The 22,406-nt window shown below is 39.5% G+C and overlaps 1 protein-coding gene across 4 annotated transcripts in view; it reads left to right on the forward strand.

Moving 5' to 3' along the window:
* Positions 1-22,406, forward strand: part of Bbs9 (Bardet-Biedl syndrome 9) — a 456,449-nt gene that overhangs the window by 232,455 nt on the left and 201,588 nt on the right. For all 4 annotated transcript variants that reach the window (XM_051196851.1, XM_051196854.1, XM_051196852.1 and 1 more), the window contains one exon: positions 4,836-4,988. In XM_051196851.1, coding sequence (XP_051052808.1) covers positions 4,836-4,988 — 153 coding nt within the window. The remainder of the gene's footprint in view (positions 1-4,835; positions 4,989-22,406) is intronic.

Raw genomic sequence — 22,406 nt, forward strand, 5'->3', positions numbered from 1 at the left:
TGATGTATGATTTAACCTTTAGTAATGTTTCTTTTACAAATGTGGGTGCCCTTGTATTTGGGGCAACGATGTTCAGAATTGAGACTTCATCTTGATGGATTGTTCCTTTGATGACCATGAAATGCTCTTCTCCATCTCTTTTGATTAATTTTGGCCAGAAATCTATTTTGTTAGCTATTAGGATAGCTACACCAGCTTGCTTCTTAGGTCCATTTGATTGGAAAATCTTTTTCCAAAACTTTACTATGAGGCAATTTCTGTCTTTGATGTTGAAGTGTGTTTCTTGTATGCAGTGGAAGAATAAAGCCTTTTTTATATACTCATTTAGTTAGCCTGTATTTTTTTTATTGAGAAGTTAAATCCATTGATATTGAGAGATATCAGTGACCAATGATTGTTAATTCTTGTTATTTTGTTGTTGTTGTGTGTTTCTTTTTCCTTTTTGCGTATGTGCTTCTCCTTTTTTTTGGTTTTGCTGGTATGAGATTATTTATTTCCTGTGTTTTCATGAGTGTAGTTAACCTCCTCGGGTTCAAGTTTTCCTTATAGTACCTTCTATAGGGCTGGATTTGGGAATAGATGTTTAAAGTTAACTTTGTCATGGAATTCTCCATCTATGGTGATTGACAGTTTTTCTGGGTGTTCGAGGCTGGGATGGCATCTGTGGTGTAAGTATGTAAGGTATCAGTCCAGGCCCTGGTGTATTTTACAGTCTCAATTGAGAGGATGGGTGTGATGCTAATAAGTCTGTCTTTAGATGTTACTTGTCCTTTCCCCCTTGGCTGCTTTTTATATTCTTTTTTTGTTCTGTATGCTTAGTGTTTTGATTATGTGGTGAGGGTTTTTCCTTTTCTGATCCAATCTATTTGGTGTTCTGTAATCTTGTACCTTTATGGGCATGTCCTTCTCTAGGCTGGGGCAAATTTCTTCTATGATTTTGTTAATTATATTCTCTGCATTTTTGAGCTGGGTAAATATTGTATTTACGTTTTCAGTGTTGACTGTTTGGCATTGGATAACCAGTGGTCCACTCTTTGCTTGGGAAGACTACCTCTCCTTTCTCAGCTTCTCTCAGATGCCTGTAGTTCTTCTGTAGGGTTGAGGCTTCATGAGATTTCCCCATCCATTTTGGCATATTCACTGGTGTTCTCCTTTTTCAGCTCATGTTTTGGTAGTCCATATTGGTGAGACTTTGTAGATGTAGCTTCTGTTATTAGTAGTAGACACAATCTTATAGAAAACTCCCTGATCCTCTGGCTCTTAAGTCTTTCTACCCCCTTTTCTGCAGTGTTAAGCCTTAGGTGTGGGATTGTTTTGTAAATGTATCTAATAGTACTGGATGCACATCTCTGCATATTGATAGGTTGCAGTTTCTGCAATGGTCTCATCTATTGCAGATAAGTTTCCTTGAGGAGGGGACACTTATCTGTGGGTATAAGGACAAATGTTAATACATTGTTGATAGGGATTGTGCTATTTAGTAAATCAGAGGTTGTAGGTTCTATTTTTGTAATCAGACTTCAGTAGCACAGAGTTCAACTAGAGAGTTGTTGGTTACCACCAAGGTATGCATGCTACTACTGTACCCTTAGAGTTATTGTGTCATATTGGTTGTCAGTGTGGTTCATAGGTATCATAGTTAGGTAGGATTGTTGGGTTTCATCCCTCCTTTGAAGCTCATGTGGTGCCTTGGTACCATGAAAGCTAGTCCTCAGGAAAGAGACTTTCAGTTCCAGCTCAGGGGTTTCTGGGTTCTGTTTGTGAAATGAATGATGTCTTCAGGAATAGGGACATCCTTCCACCCATGGTGGGTAACCAAGGGTAGCATCAAAAGGCTGTATGCTTTGAGAGTCTCTCAGACAATCCTGGCAACAACTCAAGAGAGGGCTTCTCATGTTTGGTACTGGAGTTTTTATTAGGTGCTCTTTGACTCTTGGTGGGAGTACCATCAACCTAGATGAAAAGTATCATTAAAATATGCATATTTATGCATAGAGTCATATGTATTATAGATTTTTTTCTGTAAATAGTTAATAGCATGATTTCTGTGGCTTTTCTAGACATCCATTTTTTGTATATATCCACCTCCTTTTTCTTCTGTGTTTATCTACCCACCTTTCCTGGAGTTTCCTTCCCCTTTTTCCTATCAAATCACTTGTATCCTGCTATTCCCCTTTATCCTCCTCCACCTTTTCTGTATTCACTTCTCTCCCCTTCCCTAAGGAGCCTCCTTTTCCTGTTTCCCTGATCAGGTCACTTGTACCCTGCCATTCTCTTCTCTACTGATTCCCAACTTCCTTATCCTGGCAATGGCCAAATACATTTCTTAATTAAAATATTTAATTATATTATTTCTTTCATTTCTCTTTTCACCCTCTAGCTCCTTTCATGTTCTCTCACTGCAATTGCTTCCATGTCTTCCTGCTCTCAAACTGATAGTTTCTTTTCATTTGGTACACATATATGCATTTATACTTATATATGCAAAATGCTGAGTCTGTTTTTGGGGTGTGTGTGTCTATACAGGTTCAGTGATAACCATTTTGTATTGGGTAACCAACTAGGGGACTCATTGCTTGGAGAGACTAATTATCTCAGTAGATATTAGTTGTCAATTGGTGGGGGCCCCATGAGATTTTTCCCTTTTCTGTGTTAGCATGTCCATTGATATTGTAATTCTTCAGTTCTGCCCCTTAATTTTTAATAATGAAAAGTATTTTTACTTAAGAGACTTTGACTGGCTGGGTGGTGGTGTTGCACACTTTTAAACCCAGCACTTGGGAGGCAGAGGCAGGCAGATCTCTGAGTTCAAGTACAGCCTGGTGTACATAGAGAAGCCCTGTCTCAAAAAGCCAAAGTGGAGGTGGGGGACTTTGAATAGATTTCTTTCACTAATATTATATTCATAGTCAGGAGCTAGGCTACTGATTCTCATCCCCTAGCCTGCCAGTCCCCTCTTTGGAGGCTACTATTGGTGATATATATCTTTCTAGAACTATTCTGTGTATTCAGAGCTATGCTAATACTCAGTTTTACTTGGAAACACACATGCACAACATCATATTGTAACTGCCTATTTTGTGGCTTTTCATTTGCTTTATTTAATATATTATTATAAAGTACTGAATGTCAACACACACTTTGTATTTCTCTTTATTTAATCATGTCTCCTCTTGATGGGCATTTGATTGTTAATATCAAAGTGTAATAACAATAGAACATTGTTATGAATATCCTTACATGCATATGTAAGCATTATATCTTGAATAAGTTTCTAGAAGTGGGATTGTTAGATCAAAAACTATTGTTTAAGAGCTATTGTGGGTAAGTGGGTTGGGCTTTCTGATGTAGTCCTATAATTCAGGTCCATGGAGGTTGAGACAAGAACATCTTGTTAAGGTCATTTGGGAGAAGGGTTATGTGATGAGACTCTTTTGCACAAAATAAATATAAATAAATAAAGTTATCATGAACTCTTTTGTTAAAAATTTTTTCATTTTTCTTCTTTTTTTCTCATTGATTTCTGTTGGCTTTCAAGGCCTTTTTACATTGACTTCTAGGAGTTGTCTAGGCACTATAACATAATTCTTCTCTATAGATATTACTTTATGCAACTTGCTGTTTTTCTTATTACTTTGCTTACAGTGTTTAATCATGTAGAATTAATTTTGTATGTGTGTATTTGTGTAAGTGTACACACATATGTGCATTCTTTTGTGTATACCAGCTTGCATGTTTGGTTGTTTAAATGAGACTGGCCCCCATAGGCTCATTGAGCCCCAGCTGGAGGAACTGTTTGGAAAGGATTAGGATGTTTGGTCTTGTTGGAATTGTGTTGCAGGGCTGGTCTTGATGTGTCAGTCTCCTGCTATCTCCACTATGCTGTCTCCTGTCTATGCTACAGCTTTGATGCTGCCATGCCTTAACTTCATTGTCATGGACCCCAAAATCCTGGAACCCTGAGTCCAGTTAATCACTTTCTTTTATAAGTTATATTCATCATAGTGTTTTGTCACAGCAATAAAGAAATAAGGGAACGGGATGCATGATATACATACATATATGTTGAATGTACATATATGTTGGAAGATGACTGGTGACATTTGATATCTTCCTTGATTCCTCTCCACTCTATTTATCAGGGAAATCTCACCAATTCTGGCTCCTCTGGATTGCCAGCTTGTCCCGTGGATGCCCTGTCTCTGTCACTGTGTTGGGAGTAGAGGAGGCCACCACAGCTGCCTCATGTCTTCAGGGGTTCTGAGGATTCAAATTTCAGTCTTCATGCTTATGCAAGTGCTTTACCCACCCCTCATTAGCCACTTGTTTGCTTTTTTAAAATTAGTCATTTGTCACCTTTGTGCTGTGCGCACTTGCATATATTTATGATGTGTGTCAGTAGATTCTGATTCAAGCAATAAAAAGCTGAGACTATAAAAAAAATTCAGTTCAAGTGCTTCTGTGTCTAAACTTTTATTCTCCCTGCTATTTAGTTTATTGTAATGAAAAAAAATTGAAAAATTTCTATGCAGCCTGTTTTTATGAAATATGCTAAACAACTCATCTCCATTGATACTGTGGCATATTCCCTGAGTTTCCACTTACCTATTATTCTTTTGCTATCTATGTAGTCAGGTACTGAATATTGTGTAGTTCTAAACCCAGTTTCTCTGTAAACTGTCTAAATCTGTTCGGCTGTTCCAATCTTTTATTGTAGTGTATACATTTTTAATTTAAGCATCTTTTTTTTTTTTCTTTTTGGTTTGTGTTTTTAGGAGATAGGTTTTTCTTTATTTTATCTATTTAACCCTAATGTAAGAAATTGTACCTTATAGCTGCGGATAAATGGTGAAAAATTAGAAGAACTTTTATCTGAAAGAGCTGTGCAATTTCGGGCCATCCAACGTCGGCTTCTAACAAGATTCAGAGATAAGACACCTGCCCCACTCCAACACCTGGACACCCTGCTCGATGGAACGTATAAGCAGGTCAGTTTCATATTGATGGCAATTGTTTGTTACTGGATATGTTTCTCACCCAAGAGTCAGACACCAGGCTATTAAGATAGGCTGTGCAGTATGACTTGGATTGTTGTATGATTTTTGGTGTAGCCCACAATTATCATCTTTAATTCTCTGTTTTCTCAAGCACCCACCATATATTCCCAGTATTTATATGACTATAATGAAGACTTTGGCCACCTTGTGTCGTTTGGGTATCTACATGGTATCACTATTTGTTTTAAGAATAGTGTTGCTGGTATTTATGTTCTGACCCCATTCTATTGATTTTGAAAGTATAGGTCAGATATTTTTCCAGAGTTAGTTTTCCTACATGAAGAAAAATAGTTTATTATGTCCTTTCTGGTGATGCAGTAGCTTTGTGAGAATTTCATGGTTACTTGAAAATTATCACCCATTTTAGAGCCAGTGTATAGTGGCATCCAGTATGATTCTGGAAGAATGTTGGTCTTAGAAGTAAAGGTCTCAGTTGTGGAACATCTGGGTGGCTTTTGGCATGCTTTCAACCTTCTCAGAGCTCTGTAAAGTGGGATGTGAATGTTGATTAAAATCCTGCTCTTACTGAGATTTACTTGCTCTCCTCTGTGTGAATGTGCTATTCAGTTTTATCTGATTTACCTCGTGTTTAGTTCTGTGTACCTGTCATCTGTACTATGACACTACAACAGCTTCATTCCATGATGTGTATAGAAATGTTTTATAAATAGTTCTCCAAGCACAGATTGCAAATTGCTCCTAAACAGTTGTTTGGCTTTTAGGTTAATCACTCAGCCTTGTCTCTTCTACAACTCTTTCTCTCTCTCTTAAGCACACTTGTCTCTTGTGTTTAATCCCTTCCTTTCTCCTTCCTCTTCTGTCCTTACACTTCTTTGGCCACTTGTCTGTTTCTCCTTGAGCATCCTTTCATATCAATAGTGATGCCTGGAGGTGAATATCTGCTCCACACAGGACTGCAGAGTGGGTTGGTGAGGAGCTTCATTTGATACTTCCCCAGTGTGAGGGTTAGCAAGACTTCCACCCTCTTTTGTAGGAATGGATGCTAGATTCTTAATTCTTTCTCTGCCTCCCTTCAAGGTTGGGATTTTATGCTTATAATAATAGGTATTAGATGATAAAATCCTAATTTTTTTTACTTAAAGTTTCATTCTTTATAGATTAAGAATGAACATTTTTTTTTGAAGGAAAAAAAAGAACTATCAGGGATTTGCATGAATTTTGAGGTTTATCACCATTCAATTTTATTATATGAGTTCATGTTAAATTACACTAAAGTGTAAACTTAATTTCTTGAGCATAAAAATCTAATTCCTTTAACTTAATTTTAGTCATATGATTAACGTGAGTATACTTTACCGAAGAAGATTGCAGCCATTTCTAATGCCAAATCCCTCATCTTGTTCTCTGTCATCTTCTCAGAAGGGAAACACTCCTATCTGCTTACCATCTTCCCAGACATGCCTTATAGAGTACATTTATAATGAGACAGTTTGTGAGGGTGAAAGTGCTCAGTAAGAACATCACACTACACGCATCAGCACACCTCTCTCCCTTCTGTATGTGCTAGAGACATTCTCATGTGGGTGAAGATGTCTGCTCCTTTTCAGTGGTTACAGCATGTTCTGCAGTACAGATGAACCACAGTTGATGAAAAGAAAAATCTCATCATTTAAAAAGTAGCCTTTGTTAAGCTCATACATAATACAATGAAATGTGATCATATCCACCACCTGTTTCTTTGTTCAACTCCCCTTAAGCTTCATCAACACATTCTCTCTCTCTCTCTCTCTCTCTCTCTCTCTCTCTCTCTCTCTCTCTCTCTCTCTCCTTCTTGCCCTCCTCTTAAAAAACAACCTACTATGTCTGATTAATGTTGAATATATGTACCTGGCTATGGTGCCATCCGCTGGCCTGTGGGCACCCTAATTGTAACCACATCCCCAAAGAAGAATGACTCTCCTTTCCCTCACCTAGGAACAAGGTCTTGAAGCCCCTCTCCATTTGTGCTGGAGTTCTGGCTGGTGTGTTCTTGTGCAGGACTTGTATAGAAAACCACAGCTACTGTGAGTTCATAAGTGCAATAGCCATGTAATATCCATAATATAGTATTTCATATATGATTCCCACTTTCTATTCCTTATGGGACAGAGGAAGGAGATGGGTTTATAAAGATGTCCTGTGTAGAGCTGAGAACTCATAGCATTTTGGCCAGCTATGAGTATCTGTGTTGACAGCTGCCTACTGCAAAGAAAAGTGTTTCTGGCCAAGGTTGAATGCTTCTCAGGTCTATGGGTATAAACATAAATATTTAGATGACAATTTCACAATATGACCATTTACCAAAATAATAATAGTGTGTTTTGCTCTAGGGCATATGACCTCCTTAGCCATGGGCTTTTGACCATGTTTATAGTACCAGACATGAACTTCTTTCTGTGGAATATGCTTTAAATCCAATCAGAAAGTGGTTGGTTACCCCATAACAGCCATGCCACTATTGTATCAGTGGTCACCTCTTACCTATTAGGTTGATGTTGTGCCCTGTAGGGTCCAGTACTAGGAAAAGCCATTCATATCCTTTCTCCCACAGAATCCCTCATAGCAACTTTGGGCACTGTGAAAGCTAACTAGCAGGGAGGAACTTTTCTGGTCAGTTTGGGATTGAGTTCTCTTTGTTGGGCAGTCAAAAATGGATGGTGTCTTCATCAATAGGGTCCTACCATAGAGTTATGTGGGTAACTACAGGCAATGTTAATAGCTTGTGTTGTTTTGGAGACCTCTTGGACCTTCTTGAACAATAGCTCAGAGGAAGGTATCTCCTGCTTGACACTGAAGAATCTTAGTATCTTTAGGGTTGGGTCTAACCCTGAGGAAAATCCCTCTTAAATAAATCTACTTGATCAAGCAGGCATATTACATATCTTGGTGTCACACATCTAGGTTTACTTGTCTGTATCCTTTGCCTAACTTACCAACATGATTTGCTTGGTGGATTAAATAAACAAGTAAAGGATCAGTCTACACTAAAGCCTCATTTCACTCTCCATGGCAAAACTATTTTATGACTACAAGGTTCATTATTTTGAGGTAAGATCTCACTCTGAAGCCCAGATAGATCTCCAAACTTAATGTCCGCCCCCCCCCCCCACTGAGTGCTTGAACTATAGGTGTGCACCAACATGCAAGATGTGTTAGTAGATATTTTTTTTAAAACTTTATTTAATTTTATATAATAGTCCAAATAAATGAAAACAAACATTTATACACAATATTTGGGAATTTGGGCGTCGTTCTTTCCAAACTACTTCCTGCTAATAAGGGGCGCTGTCCTGGGGGATTCGAAGAAGATTCAGATATCCTGGATGTAGTCTGTAGGGCTGTTTTGTCCAGCTGTTTGGAATGTAGGATCAGCTTGTACTCTGTTTCAGGCGGTCTGGCGTGATCAAACCACATTAGTCTGGAAAGAATCCACATCTTTTCATTTTCTGTGGAAACAAAAATAGAAATCCTTTTCCCCAGTAACTTGTCCTTCAACTTAAATTTTGGAGTCAAAGCATTTTTTTTTTTAGTTTAATATATTATTTTACATGTCGATCCCAGTTCCCTCTCCCTCCCTCCCTCCCTCCCTCCCTCCCTCCCTCCCTCTCTCCCCCCAGCCCTCCCTCCCTCCTTCCTTCCCTTTTTACCCTCTCTGTCCTCTCACATGCACTCTAAACACCCTCCCCTCACATTCCCCCACCCCAATTCCATATGTAGGGGAATGCCATCCAGTTGGGGTCATGTAGATCTGACAGGTCCTGTGAAGTAGGGACTAGGGCTTCTCTCCTGTCTCTAGGTTAAGGCAGTTATCCCTCCATGGGGGATGTGTTAGCAAGGTCCTTTTGTGCACCAGGGATACATCCTGGCTCCACTGTCTGAGGTCTCTTAGACTGCTCAGTCCTTCTGGCTGAGACCCATAATCAGGGGGGGCCTGAATCAGTCCCATGCTTGCTTCCCAGCTATCAGTCTAGTGGCCGTTAACTCCTTCTTGTCCAGGTAAGCTGTCTCTATGTGTTTCTGCTGCCTGGTTTTGTCCTCTCCATCTGCATCTGGGTTCTAGTTCGACTCAGTGTTTATGTATGGGTGTTTGATCCTGTTTTCAACAGGCATTAGTTGAGGGCTCCATGGAGAAGTTAGTTGTTGATCTCACTCTCCTGGAAGGGCATTTATGATAACCTTTCCACGGAAGCTCAACTTGTTAGTTGGGAGCAGTCTTATAGTTCTCTCGACCTTTCTTTGTGTTCAATTTTATCTTCAAACCAATATTGGCTCCCTCTTTTATGTTCTCTCTCTCTCTCTCTCTCTTTCCTATCTTCTATTCCTAACCAGGCTCAATCTTCCTGGTCGCACATGTTTTCCTTTCTTCCCCCTCATTTTCTCCTACTTCTCTCTCCATTTGCTGCCCCCCCCCACTTCACCTGAGCTCTGGGGGACTTGTCCCTTCCCAGTTCTGTGAGGGACTTTATATGACTCTCTTAGAATACACCTCGTATCCTAGTTCCTCTGGTGGTGTGAATTATAGGCTGGTGATCCTTTGATCTAGGTCTAAAATCCATATATGTATGAGTACATACTGTGTTCCTATTTTTGTGACTGGGTTACCTCATTCAGGATGGTTTCTTCAAGTGCCATCCACTTGCCTGCGAATTTCAAGATACCATTATTTTTTTCTGCAGAGTAGTATTCCATTGTATAGATGTGCCACATCTTCAATTGAGGGGCATCTAGGTTGCTTCCAGGTTCTTGCTATTACAAATAGTGCTGCTATGAACATAGTTGAACAGATGTCTTTGTTGCATGGATGTGAATCCTTTGGATGTATGCCTAAGAGGGGGATTGCCGGGTCCTGTGGTAAACTAATTCCCATTTTCCTGAGGAACCGCCATACTGATAGCCAAAATGGCTGTATGAGTTTGCACTCCCACCAGCAGTGGAGGAGTGTTCCACTTTCTCCACATCCTCTCCAACATAAGTCATCACTGGTGTTTCTAATTTTAGCCATTCTGGCAAGGGTAAGATAGTATCTCAAAGTTGTTTTGATTTGCATTTCCTTGATAGCTAAGGATGTGGAGCATTTTCTTAAGTGTCTTTCAGCCTTTTTGATTTCCTCCATTGAGAATTCTTTCTTCAGTTCTGTACCCCATTTTTAATAGGGTTATTTGGTGTTTTGTTGACTAGTTTCTTGAGTTCTTTGTATATTTTGGAAATCAGCCCTTTGTTGGTTATAGGATTGGTGAAAATCTTTTCCCAGTCTGTGGGCTGCCTTTTGGTCTTGTCGACTGTGTCCTTTGCCTTACAGAAGCTTCTAAGTTTGAAGAGGTCCCATTTATTAATTGTTTCTTTCAGTGTCTGTGCCCCTGGAGTTATGTTCAAGAAGCGGTCTCCTATACCAATTTGTTCAAGGGTACCTCCTACTTTCTCTTCTAAGAGGTTCAATGTGGCTGGATTGATGTTGAGGTCTTTGATCCATTTAGACTTGAGTTTTGTGCATGGCGACAGACATGGGTCTATCTGCAGTCTTCTACACACCCTCATCCAATTGTGCCAGCACCATTTGTTGAAGATGCTGTCCTCGCCCCATTGTATAATTTTAGCTGTTTTGTCGAAAATCAGGTGTTCATAGGTGCGTGGATTAATATCAGGATTGTCAATTCGATTCCATTGGTCTACCTGTCTATTTTTATGCCAATACCAGGCTGTTTTCAGAACTATAGTTCTGTAGTAGAGCTTAAAGTCAGGAATGGTGATGCCTCCTAAAGTTCTTTTATTGTATAGGGTTGTTTTGGCTATCCTGGGTCTTTTGTTTCTCCATATAAAGTTGATTATTATCCTTTCAAGGTCGGTGAAGAATTGTGGTGGGATTTTAATGGGGATTGCATTGAATCTGTAGATTGCTTTTGGTAAGATTGCCATTTTTACTATGTTAATCCTACCTAACCAAGAGCATGGGAGATCTTTCCATTTTCTGGTATCTTCTTTAATTTCTTTCTTTAGAGTCACAAAGTTATTATTATATAGGTCTTTCACTTGTTTGGGAAGTGCTACCCCAAGATACTTTATGTTGCTTGTGGCTATTGTAAAGGGTGATGTTTCTCTGATTTCTTTCTCTGCCTCTTTGTCGTCTGAAAAAAGTAGGGCTACTGATTTTTTTGAGTTATCTTGTATTCTTCTAGTTTGCTGAAGGTGTTTATCAGCTGTAGGAGTTCCCTGGTAGAGTTTATTGGGTCGCTTATGTAAACTATCATATCGTCTGCAAATAGAGACAGTTTGACTTCTTCCTTTCCAAATTGGATCCCCTTGATCTCCTTTTGTTGTCTTATATCATTAGCTAGAACTTCTAGTACGATATTGAAGAGATATGGAGAGAGAGGACAGCCTTGTCTTTTCCCTGGTTTTAGAGGAATTGGCTTAAGTTTCTCTTCATTCAGTTTGATGTTGGCAGTTGGTTTACTGTATATTGCCCTTATTATGTTTAGGTATGTTCCTGTTATCCCTGACCTCTCCAAGACCTTTATCATGAAAGGGTGTTGAATTTTGTCAAAGGATTTTTCTGCATCTAGGGAGATAATCATATGGTTTTTCTTTTTCTGTTTGTTTATATGGTGGATCACGTTGATAGATTTTCGTATGTTAAACCATCCCTGCATTCCAGGTATGAAGACTACTTGTTCGGATGATTTCTCTGATGTATTCTTGAATTCGGTTTGCCAGTATTTTATTGAGTATTTTTGCATCGATGTTCATCAGGGATATTGGTCTGTAGTTTTCTTTCTTAGTTGTGTCTTTGTGAGGTTTGGGTACCAAAGTTATTGTGGCCTCATAAAAAGAGTTTGGCAATGAACCTTCTGTTTCTATCTTGTGGAACAGTTTGAGGAGTAGTGGTATTAGTTCTTCCTTGAATGTCTGGTAGAATTCTGCGCTGAATCTATCTGGCCCTGGACTTTTTTTGGTTGGAAGGCTTTCGATGACTGCTTCTATTTCATTGCGGGTTATAGGTCTATTTAAGTTGTTTGTCTGTTCTTGATTTAATTTTGGTAAGTGATAGTTATCCAGAAATTTGTCCATTTCCTTTGAATTTTCAATTTTTGTGGAATACAGGTTTTCAAAGTATGACCTGAAAATTGTCTGGATTTCCTCTGTGTCTGTTGTTATGTTCCCCATTTCGTTTCTGATTTTGTTAATTTGTATATTCTGTCTCTGCTTTTTCGTTAATTTGGATAAAGGTTTGTCTATCTTGTTGATTTTCTCAAAAAACCAACTCTTTGTTGCATTGATTTTTGTTGTATTGTTTTCCTGGTTTCTATTTTGTTGATTTCAGCCCTCAAGTTGATTATTTCCTGGCGTCTACTCCTGTGGCGTGAATTCACTTCTCTCTATTCTAAGGTTTTCAGTTGGGCTGTTAATTCTCTTATGTGACTATCCTCTGTTTTCTTCATATGGGCACTTAGTGCAATGAACTTCCCTCGTAGCACTGCTTGCAAGGTGTCCCATAAGTTCGGGTATGTTGTATCCTCATTTTCGTTGAATATTAGAAAGTCTTTAATTTCTTTCTTTATTTCTTCTTTGACCCAGGAGTGGTACAATTGCACATTGTTCAGTTTCCATAAGTTTGCAGGTTTTCTGCTATTTGTGTTGTTGTTGAATTCCAATTTTAAAGCATGGTGGTCCGATAAGATACAGGGGACTATTCCTAATCTCTTGTATCTTTTGATGTTTGTTATGTCACCTAGTATGTGGTCGTTTTAGAGAAGGTTCCATGTGGACAAGAGAAGAAGGTATATTCTTTTGTCTTTGGATGGAATGTTCTATAGATGTCTGTTAATCCCAGTTGAGACATAACTTCTATTAATTCTTTTGTTTCTTTGTTGAGTTTCTGATTTGTGGTCCTATCTAGTGTTGAGAGTGGTGTATTGAAATCTCCCACTATAAGTGTGTGAGGTTTTATATGATCTTTGCGTTTTAGTAGTGTTTCTTTTACGAATGTGGGATCCTTTGTATTAGGGGCATAGATGTTCAGAACTGAGACTTTTTGTTGATCGATTTCTCCTGAGATGAAAATGAAATGACCGTCTTCAACTCTTTTGACTAATGTTTGTTTGAAGTCTAACTTGTTATATATAGGATAGCTACGCCTGCTTGCTTCTTATTTCCATTTGATTGGAAAATCTTTTCCCAACCCTTTACCCTGAGGTAATGTCTATCTTTGAAGCTAAGATGTGTTTCTTGTATGCAGCAGAAGGATGGATTCTGTCTTCGTATCCATCCTCTTAGCCTGTGTCTTTTTATAGGTGAGTTAAGACCATTAATGTTGAGGGTGAGTAAGGACCATTGATTGTTGATGCTTGTTTGATTTAGGTTTGTTGTTGGCAGTGGTATTTTGAATATATTAGTTCTGCTCCACCCTTGGTTTCTGGTGTAGTTGGATTATCTGTTGCCTACATTTTTGTGGGCGTAGTTACCTTCCTTGGGTTGGAGTTTTCCTTCCAATACTCTCTGTAGGGATGGATTTGTAGCTACATATTGGGACAATCTGGTTTTGTCATTAAATATCTTGTTCTCTCCATCTATATTGATTGAGAGTTTTGCAGGATATAGTAGCCTAGTCTGGCATCCGTGTTCTCTTAATACTTTTAGAACATCTATCCAGGACCTTCTGGCCTTGAGGGTTTCCATGGAGAAGTCAGGTGTAATTTTGATAGGTCTGCCATTATATGTCACCTGTCCTTTTTCCTTCGCTGCTCTTAATATTCTTTCTTTATTCTGTATGCTAGGTGTTTTGATTATTATATGTCGAGGGGTCTTTTTTCTTTGGTCCAGCCTATTTGGGGTTCGGTATGCTTCTTGTACTTTCATGAGCATGTCTTTCTTCAGATTTGGAAAGTTTTCCTCGATGATTTTGTTGAATATTTTTTCAGCACCTTTGAGCTGGGCTTCCTCACCTTCGTATATGCCTATTATTCTTAGGTTTGGCCTTTTCATGGTGTCCCACATTTCCTGGATGTTTTGTGTTAAGGATTTGTTGGATTTATGATTTTCTTTGGTCGATGAATCTATTTCTTCTAGTTTATCTTCTGCGCCTGAGATTCTCTCTTCCATCTCTTGAATTCTATTGGTTATGCTTGTGTCCGTAGTTGCCGATTTTTTTTTTTTTGCCCAGCTTTTCAATTTCCAGCATTCCTTCCGTTTGTGTTGCCTTTATTTTCTTAATTTCAGTTTTCAAGTCTTGAACCGTTTCCTTCACTTGGTTAATTGTTTTTTCTTGGCTTTCTGTACTTTCCTTAAGGAATTTGTTCATTTCTTCCACTTTTTTGTTTGTTTTTTCCTCCATTTCTTTAAGGGATTTTCTCACATCTTCTTTGAGGGCCTCTATCATTTTTATGATGGTAATTTTTAAGTTGTACCCTTCTGCTTCCTCTGCTTTGTTGTTGTGTTCCATTCTAGTTGGTGTAGATTCCCTAGATTCTGGTGGTGTCATGTTTGTCTTTCTGTTGTTAGGTGTTCTCTTGTATTGCCTTCTTCCCATAGTTTCTTCCAGTAGGTGTTGGTGGTGTCTCCCCCTCTCTCTATGGTACTTCCCCGATGGGCTTATGTGGGTCTGAGATTCAATATCTGTAGCTCTGTGTGGTCCAAGCTCTCTAGGAGGTTTCTCTGCAGACATGGATCCAGGGATGGGGTCAAGGATGAGGATCCAGAAGAAGATGCCAGCATGTACTCACAGTGGACCTCTGGCCAATAGCTCTGGCCAATAGCTCTGGCCAATAGCTGGTGGAAGAGGATGAGGGCTGAGCTGGAACTTGAGAAGGTTTTGCAGGGTAGTGGGATCTCACTGGAAACTGGGGCTCTCCAGCTGAGACCTCGTTCTTTGGCAGAGGCCAGGATTTGGGGGTCAAGGATCTTTCCTGCAGGAACTCCTAGTGGACCGGCAGAGATAGGCGGATCTCTGGGAGGGGCCCGGGACTCCAGCACAGGACTGGAGGCGGGGTCAGAGACCAAGCTGGTGGAAATTAAGGGTGGTCCTGCATGGTTAGTCAGGTCTCCTTTGTTCAGAGTTGCTCTGAGAAGTCTCTGAAGTAGGGTGGACTGTTGGCTCCACCCTCTGTCCCAGTGCTCAAGGAGAGCTGCAGGACCGTGTGGGGGGTAGGGCACAGAGTGGGGGGGGATAGGCTGGGGGTGGGGGTGGGTGGCATGTATCAGAGCTCCAAGGGTGATCTGGATGGGGATTGGAGACAGGAGCAGCAGGATCAGGGGCTAACCCAGGGAGTTCAGGAGGGGGAGGGGGGAAAAGAAGTTGTAGGGGACAGGCAGGCCTGATTGGGCCCAGACTCACCTCAGGCCAATAGCCAGCAGAAGAGGACAAGGGCTGAGCTGGAACTTGAGAAGGTTTTGCAGGGTAGTGGGATCTCACTGGAAACTGGCACTCTCCAGCTGAGACCTTGTTCTTTGGCAGAGGCCAGGATTTGGGGGTCAAGCATGTTAGTAGATCTTTATGGTGTCTTCCTGTTACAGCAATTTGAAATGGGATCTGTTACCTTTTTGGAGATTGATCTTTCTCATGCAGTGTGTTTTTAGTTTGGTTGATCCTAATACCACTTTGACAGTCTCTGCAGCAGCTGGAGAAGATCCCTGAGCTGTCCATTGAAATATGCATTCTCTCCCCTTGACACCTTGTGTCTGTGTGATTCTCTGGTGTCTCTGTTTAAGGAAGCAGTGATAATATTCTTTTGTAAATACAAAGGAAGAAACAAACATTTTTCTTAAATTACAATGTTTTTTTTTTTGCCTTTGTGTTAATAGTGTAGAAAGTGTCTCTACACAGTTAATATTTGTTTTATGAATGACCACTCTCTTGCTACTTACAAAGACAAATTTCCTGAATCTATCTTTTGATGAAGGCATCATTACAAAGAAGAAAACAACAGAAAACTCTTTCATGGTCATGTTATTTTAGCACGTTCAAAAGGTGCTGCAAAATGGAAACTTTTTTCTTTCTAAGTGGCAAAATTGGAGGGCTCAGGCAAACTGACATAGCCATGAATGTTGTACAGCTGTAAATTCCTGTTAGAGAAAATCTGTTCTGCTTTTGTTTTAGTGTGCTGTGTGTGCTGTAGGTAAAACAGTGAACAAATCTTCGGTTAAAATGCCTCTATGTAGATGGTACAGAAACATGATGAGTTTTGATTTTCTTTTCTATCTTTTTTTTATTTATTTTATATAACCAAGTCCATTTAAATGAAAACAAACATTTATAAACAATATTTGGGAATTTGGGCGTCGTTCTTTCCAAACTACTTCCTGCTGGTAAGGGGCACTGTCATGGGGGATTCTAAGATGATGCAGAAATCCTGGTTGTAGTCTGTAAGGCTGCTTTGTCCAGCTGTTTTGAATGTGATCACCTGGTATTCTGTTTCAGGCTGTCTGGCTTGATCAAACCACATTAGTCTGGAAGGAATCCACAGCTTTTCATTTTCTGTGGAAACAAAAATAGAAATTCTTTTTCCCCAGTAACTTGTCCTTGAACTGAAATTTTGGAGTCAAAGTGTTTTTTTAATTTAATTTATTATTTTACATGTCGATCCCACTTCCCCCTCCCTCACTCCCTCCCTCCATCCGTCCCTCTCTCCCTCCCTTCCTCCCTCCCACCCTCCTTCCCATCCTCCCTCCTTCCCTCCCTTTTACCCTCTCTGCCCTCTCACATGCACCCTAACCACCCTACCCTCCCATTCCCCCACCCCAATTCCATATGTAGGGGAATGCCATCCAGTTGGAGTCATGTAGATCTGACAGGTCCTGTGAAGTAGGGACTAGGGCTTCTCTCCTGTCTCTAGATTAAGGCAGTTATCCCTCCATGGGGGATGTGTTAGCAAGGTCCTTTTGTGCACCAGGGATACATCCTGGCTCCACTGTCTGAGGTCCCTTAGATTGCTCAGTCCTTCTGGCTCAGACACATATTCAGGGGGACCTGAGTCAGTCCTATGCTTGCTTCCCAGCTATCAGTCTTGTGGCCGTTAACTCCTTCTTGTCCAGGTAAGCTGTCTCTATGTGTTTCTGCTGCCTGGTCTTGTCCTCTCCATCTGCATCTGGGTTCTACTTTGACGCAGTGTTTATGTATGGGTGTTTGCTCCTGTTTCCAACAGGCATTAGATGAGGGCTCCATGGAGAAGTTAGTTGTTGATCTCACTCTCCGGGAAAGGCATTTATGATAACCTTTCCACGGAAGCTCAAATTGTTAGTTGGCAGCAGTCTTGTAGTTCTCTCGACCTTTCTTTGTGTTCAATTTTATCTTCAAACCAATATTGGCTCCCTCTTTTATGTTCTCTCTCTCTCTCTCTCTCTCTCTCTCTCTCTCTCTCTCTCTCTCTCGCTCTCTCTCTCTCCTGTCTTCTATTCCTCTCCGGGCTCAATCTTCCTAGTCGCACGTGTTTTCCTTTCCTCCCCCTCATTTTCTCCTAATTCTCTCTCCATTCACTGCCCCCCCCCACTTCCCCTGCGCTCTGTGGGACTAGTCCCTTCCCAGTTCTGTGGGGGACTTTATATGAATCTCTTAGAATACACCTTGTATCCTAGTTCCTCTAGGTCTAAAATCCATATATGAGTGAGTACATACTATGTTCCTCTTTTTGTGACTGGGTTACCTCCTTCAGGATGGTTTCTACAAGTGCCATCCACTTGCCTGCGAATTTCAAGATACCATTATTTTTTTCTGCAGAGTAGTATTCCCTTGTGTAGATGTGCCACATTTTCACTATCCATTCTTCACTTGATGGGCATCTAGGTTGCTTCCAGGTTCGTGCTATTACAAATAGTGCTGCTATGAACATAGTTGAACAGATGTCTTTGTTGCATGGATGTGGATCATTTGGGTTAATGCCTAAGAGGGGAATTGCCGGGTCCTGTGGTAAACTAATTCCCATTTTCCTGAGGAACCGCCATACTGATCGCCAAAATGGCTGTACAAGTTTGCACTCCCACCCTCAGTGGAGGAGTGTTCCCCTTTCTCCACATCCTCTCCAGCATGAGTCATCATTGGTGTTTCTAATTTTAGCCATTCTGGCAGGAGTAAGATGATATCTCAAAGTTGTTTTGATTTGCATTTCCCTGATAGCTAAGGATGTGGAGCACTTTCTTAAGTGTCTTTCAGCCTTTTTGATTTCCTCTATTGAGAATTATTTCTTCAGTTCTGTACACCATTTTTTAATAGGGTTATTTGGTGTTTTGTTGACTAGTTTCATGAGCACTTTGTATATTTTGGAGATTAGCCCTTTGTCAGATATAGGATTGGTGAAAATCTTTTCCCAGTCTGTGGGCTGCCATTTGTTCTTGTCCACAGTGTCCTTTGCCTTGCAGAAGCTTCTAAGTTTGAAGAGGTCCCATTTATTAATTGTTGCTCTCCGTGTCTGTGCCCCTGGAGTTATGTTCAGGATCGGTCTCCTATACCAATTTGTTCAAGGGTACCTCCTACTTTCTCTTCTAAGAGGTTCAATGTGGCTGGATTGATGTTGAGGTCTTTGATCCATTTAGACTTGAGTTTTGTGCATGGCGACAGACATGGGTCTATCTGCAGTCTTCTATACACCCTTATCCAATTGTGCCAGCACCATTTGTTGAAGATGCTGTCCTTGCCCCATTGTATTAGCTGTTTTGTCAAAAATCATGTGTTCATAGGTGTGTGGGTTAATATCAGGATTTTCAATTCGATTCCATTGGTCTACCTGTCTACTTTTGTGCCAATACCAGGCTGTTTTCAGAACTATAGCTCTGTTGAAGAGCTTAAAGTCAGGAATGATGATGCCTCCTGAAGTTTTTTTAATGTATAGGGTTGCTTTGGCTATCCTGGGTCTTTTGTTTTTCCATATAAAGTTGATTATTATCCTTTCATGGTCAGTGAAGAACTGTGGTGGGATTTTAATGGGGATTACATTGAATTTTTAGATTGCTTTTGGCAAGATTGCCATTTTTACTATGTTTATCCTACCTATCCAAGAGCATGGGAGATCTTTCCATTGTTTGGTATCTTCTTTAATTTCTTTCTTTAGAGCCACAAAGTTCTTATTATATAGGTCTTTTACTTGTTTGGTAAGCGTTACACTAAGATACTTTATGTTGCTTGTGGCTATTGTAAAGGGTGATGTTTCTCTGATTTCTTTATCTGTCTCTTTGTCATCTGAAAAAAAGTAGGACTACTTATTTTTTTGAGTTATCTTGTATTCTGCTAATTTGCTGAAGGTGTTTATCAGCTGTAGGTGTTCCCTGGTAGTGTTTATTGGGTCGCTTATGTAAACTGTTATCATTTGTAAATAGAGACAGTTTGACTTCTTCCTTTCCAATTTGGATCCCCTTGATCTCCTTTTGTTGTCTTATAGCTTTAGTTAGAAGTTCAAGCACAATAATGAAGAGATATGGAGAGAGGGCATCCTGTCTTGTTCCTGATTTAGAGGAATCACCTTAAGCTTCTCTCCATTCAGTTTGATGTTGACTGTTGGTTTGCTGTATTTTGCTCTTATCATGTTTAGGTATGTTCCTGTTATCCCTGATCTCTCCAAGACCTTTATCATGAAAGAGTGTTGAATTTTGTCAAAGGCTTTCTCAGCATCTAGAGAGATGATCTTTTTCAGTTTGTTTATATGGTGGATCACGTTGATAGATTTTCATATGTTAAACCATCCCTGCAATCCAGGGACGAAGCTTACTTGGTCATGTTAGGTGATTTCTCTGATGTATTCTTGAATTCGGTTTGCCAGTATTTTATTGAGTATTTTTGCATCGATGTTCATCAAGGATATTGGTCTGTAGTTTTCTTTCTTAGTTGTGTCTTTGTGAGGCTTGGGTACCAAGGTTATTGTGGCCTCATAAAAAGAGTTTGGCAATGAACCTTCTGTTTCTATTTTGTGGAACAGTTTGAGGAGTATTGGTATTAGTTCTTCCTTGAGTGTGTGGTAGAATTCTGCACTGAATCCTTCTGGCCCTGGACTTTTTTTGGTTGGAAGGCTTTCGATGACTGCTTCTATTTCCTTGCGGGTTATAGGTCTATTTAAGTTGTTTGTCTGATCTTGGTTTAATTTTGGTAAGTGATAGTTATCCAGAAATTTGTCCATTTCCTTTGAATTTTCAATTTTTGTGGGATACAGATTTTCAAAGTATTACCTGGAAATTGTCTGGATTTCCTCTGTGTCTGTTGTTATGTTCCCATTTTCATTTCTGATTTTGTTGATTTGCATGTTCTCTCTCTGCTTTTTCGTTAATTTGGATAAAGGTTTGTCTATCTTGTTGATTTTCTCTTCGTTGCATTGTTTTTTTTTTTTTTTTTTTTTTTTTTTTTTTTTTTTGTATTGTTTTCCTGGTTTCTATTTTGTTGATTTCAGCCCTCAAGTTGATTATTTCTTGGCATCTACTCTTACGGGGTGAGTTCGCTTCTCTCTGTTCTAAGGTTTTCAGTTGTGCTGTTAATTCTCTCATGTGACTAATTTCTGTTTTCTTCATATGGGCACTTAATGCAATGGACTTCCCTCATAGCACTGCTTTTAAGGTGTCCCATAAGTTCGAGTTTGTTGTGTCCTCATTCTCGTTGAATATCAGAAAGTTCTTAATTTTTCTTTATTTCTTCTTTGATCCAGGTGTGGTGCAATTGCACATTGTTCAGTTTCCATGAGTTTGTAGGTTTTCTGTTATTTGTGTTGTTGTTGAATTCCAATTTTAAAGCATGGTGGTCCGATAAGATACAGGGGACTATTCCTATTCTCTTTCATCTGTTGAGGTTTTTATGCCACCTAGTATGTGGTCGATTTTAGAGAAGGTTCCATATGGAGCAGAGAATTCTTTTGTCTTTGGATGGAATGTTCTATAGATGTGTGTAAACCCCAGTTGAGACATAACTTCTGTTAGTTCTTTTGTTTCTTTGGTGAGTTTCTGATTTGTGGTCCTGTCTAGTGTTGAGAGTGGTGTATTGAAGTCTCCCACTATAAGTGTGTGAAGTTTTATATGAGCTTTTAGTTTTAGTAGTGTTTCTTTTATGAATGTGGGATCCTTTGTATTAGGGGCATAGATGTTCAGAACTGAGACTTTTTGTTGATCGATTTCTCCTGAGATGAATACGAAATGAGCATCTTCATCTTTTTTGATTAATTTTGGTTTGAAGTCTAACTTGTTAGATATTAGGATAGTCATGCCTACTTGCTTCTTATTTCCATTTGATTGGAAAATCTTTTCCCAACCCTTTACCCTGAGGTAATTTCTATCTTTGAAGCTTAGATATGATTCTTGTATGCAGCAGAAGGATGGATTCTGTCTTCGTATCCCTTCTGTTAGCCTGTGTCTTTTTATATGTGAGTGAAGACCATTAATGTTTAGGGTGAGTAAGGACCATTGATTTTTGATGCTTGTTTGTTTTAGGTTTGTTGTTGGCAGTGGTATTTTGAATATATTTGTTCTGCTTTACCCTTGGTTTTGGGTATAGTTGGATTATCTGTTGCGTACATTTTTGTGGGTGTAGTTACCTTCCTTGGGTTGGAGTTTTCCTTCCAATACTTTCTGTAGTGCTGGATTTGTAGATACGTAATGGGAAAATCTGATTTTTTTCATTAAATATCTTGTTTTCTCCATCTATAGTGATTGAGAGTTTTGTAGGATATAGAAGCCTAGGCTGGCGTCCATGTTCTCTTAATACTCGTAGAACATCTATCCAGGACCTTCTGGCCTTGAGGGTTTCCATGGAGAAGTCAGGTGTAATTTTGATAGGTCTGCCTTTACATATTACCTGGCCTTTTTTTTTTTCACTGCTATTAATATTCTTTCTTTATTCTGTATGATAGATGTTTTGATTATTATGTGTTGAGGGTCTTTTTTCTTTGGTCCAGTCTATTTGGTGTTCAGTATGCTTCTTGTACTTTCATGGGCATGTCCTTCTTCAGATTGGGAAAGTTTTCCTCGATGATTTTGTTGAATATGTTTTCGGCACCTTTGAGCTGGGCTTCCTCACCTTCGTCTATGCCTATTATTCTTAGGTTTGGCCTTTTCACGGTGTCCCACTTTTCCTGGATGTTTTGTGTTTAGGATTTGTTGGATTTATGATTTTCTTTGGTCGATGAATCTATTTCTTCTAGTTTAACTTCTGCGCCTGAGATTCTCTCTTCCATCTCTTGAATTCTGTTGGTTGTGCTTTCATCTATAGTTCCCGAACTTTTGCCCAGTTTTTCTATTTCCAGCATTCCTTCGATTTGTGTTTCCTTTATTTTCTCTATTTCAGTTTTCAAGTCTTGAACCATTTCCTTTACCTGCTTAATTGTTTTTTCTTGGCTTTCTGTACTTTCTTTACTTTCCTTAAGGACTTTGTTCATTTCTTCCACTTTTTTGTTT

Source organism: Phodopus roborovskii, unplaced genomic scaffold, assembly GCF_943737965.1.
Source record: "Phodopus roborovskii unplaced genomic scaffold, PHOROB, whole genome shotgun sequence".
Lineage (NCBI taxonomy): Eukaryota > Metazoa > Chordata > Mammalia > Rodentia > Cricetidae > Phodopus > Phodopus roborovskii.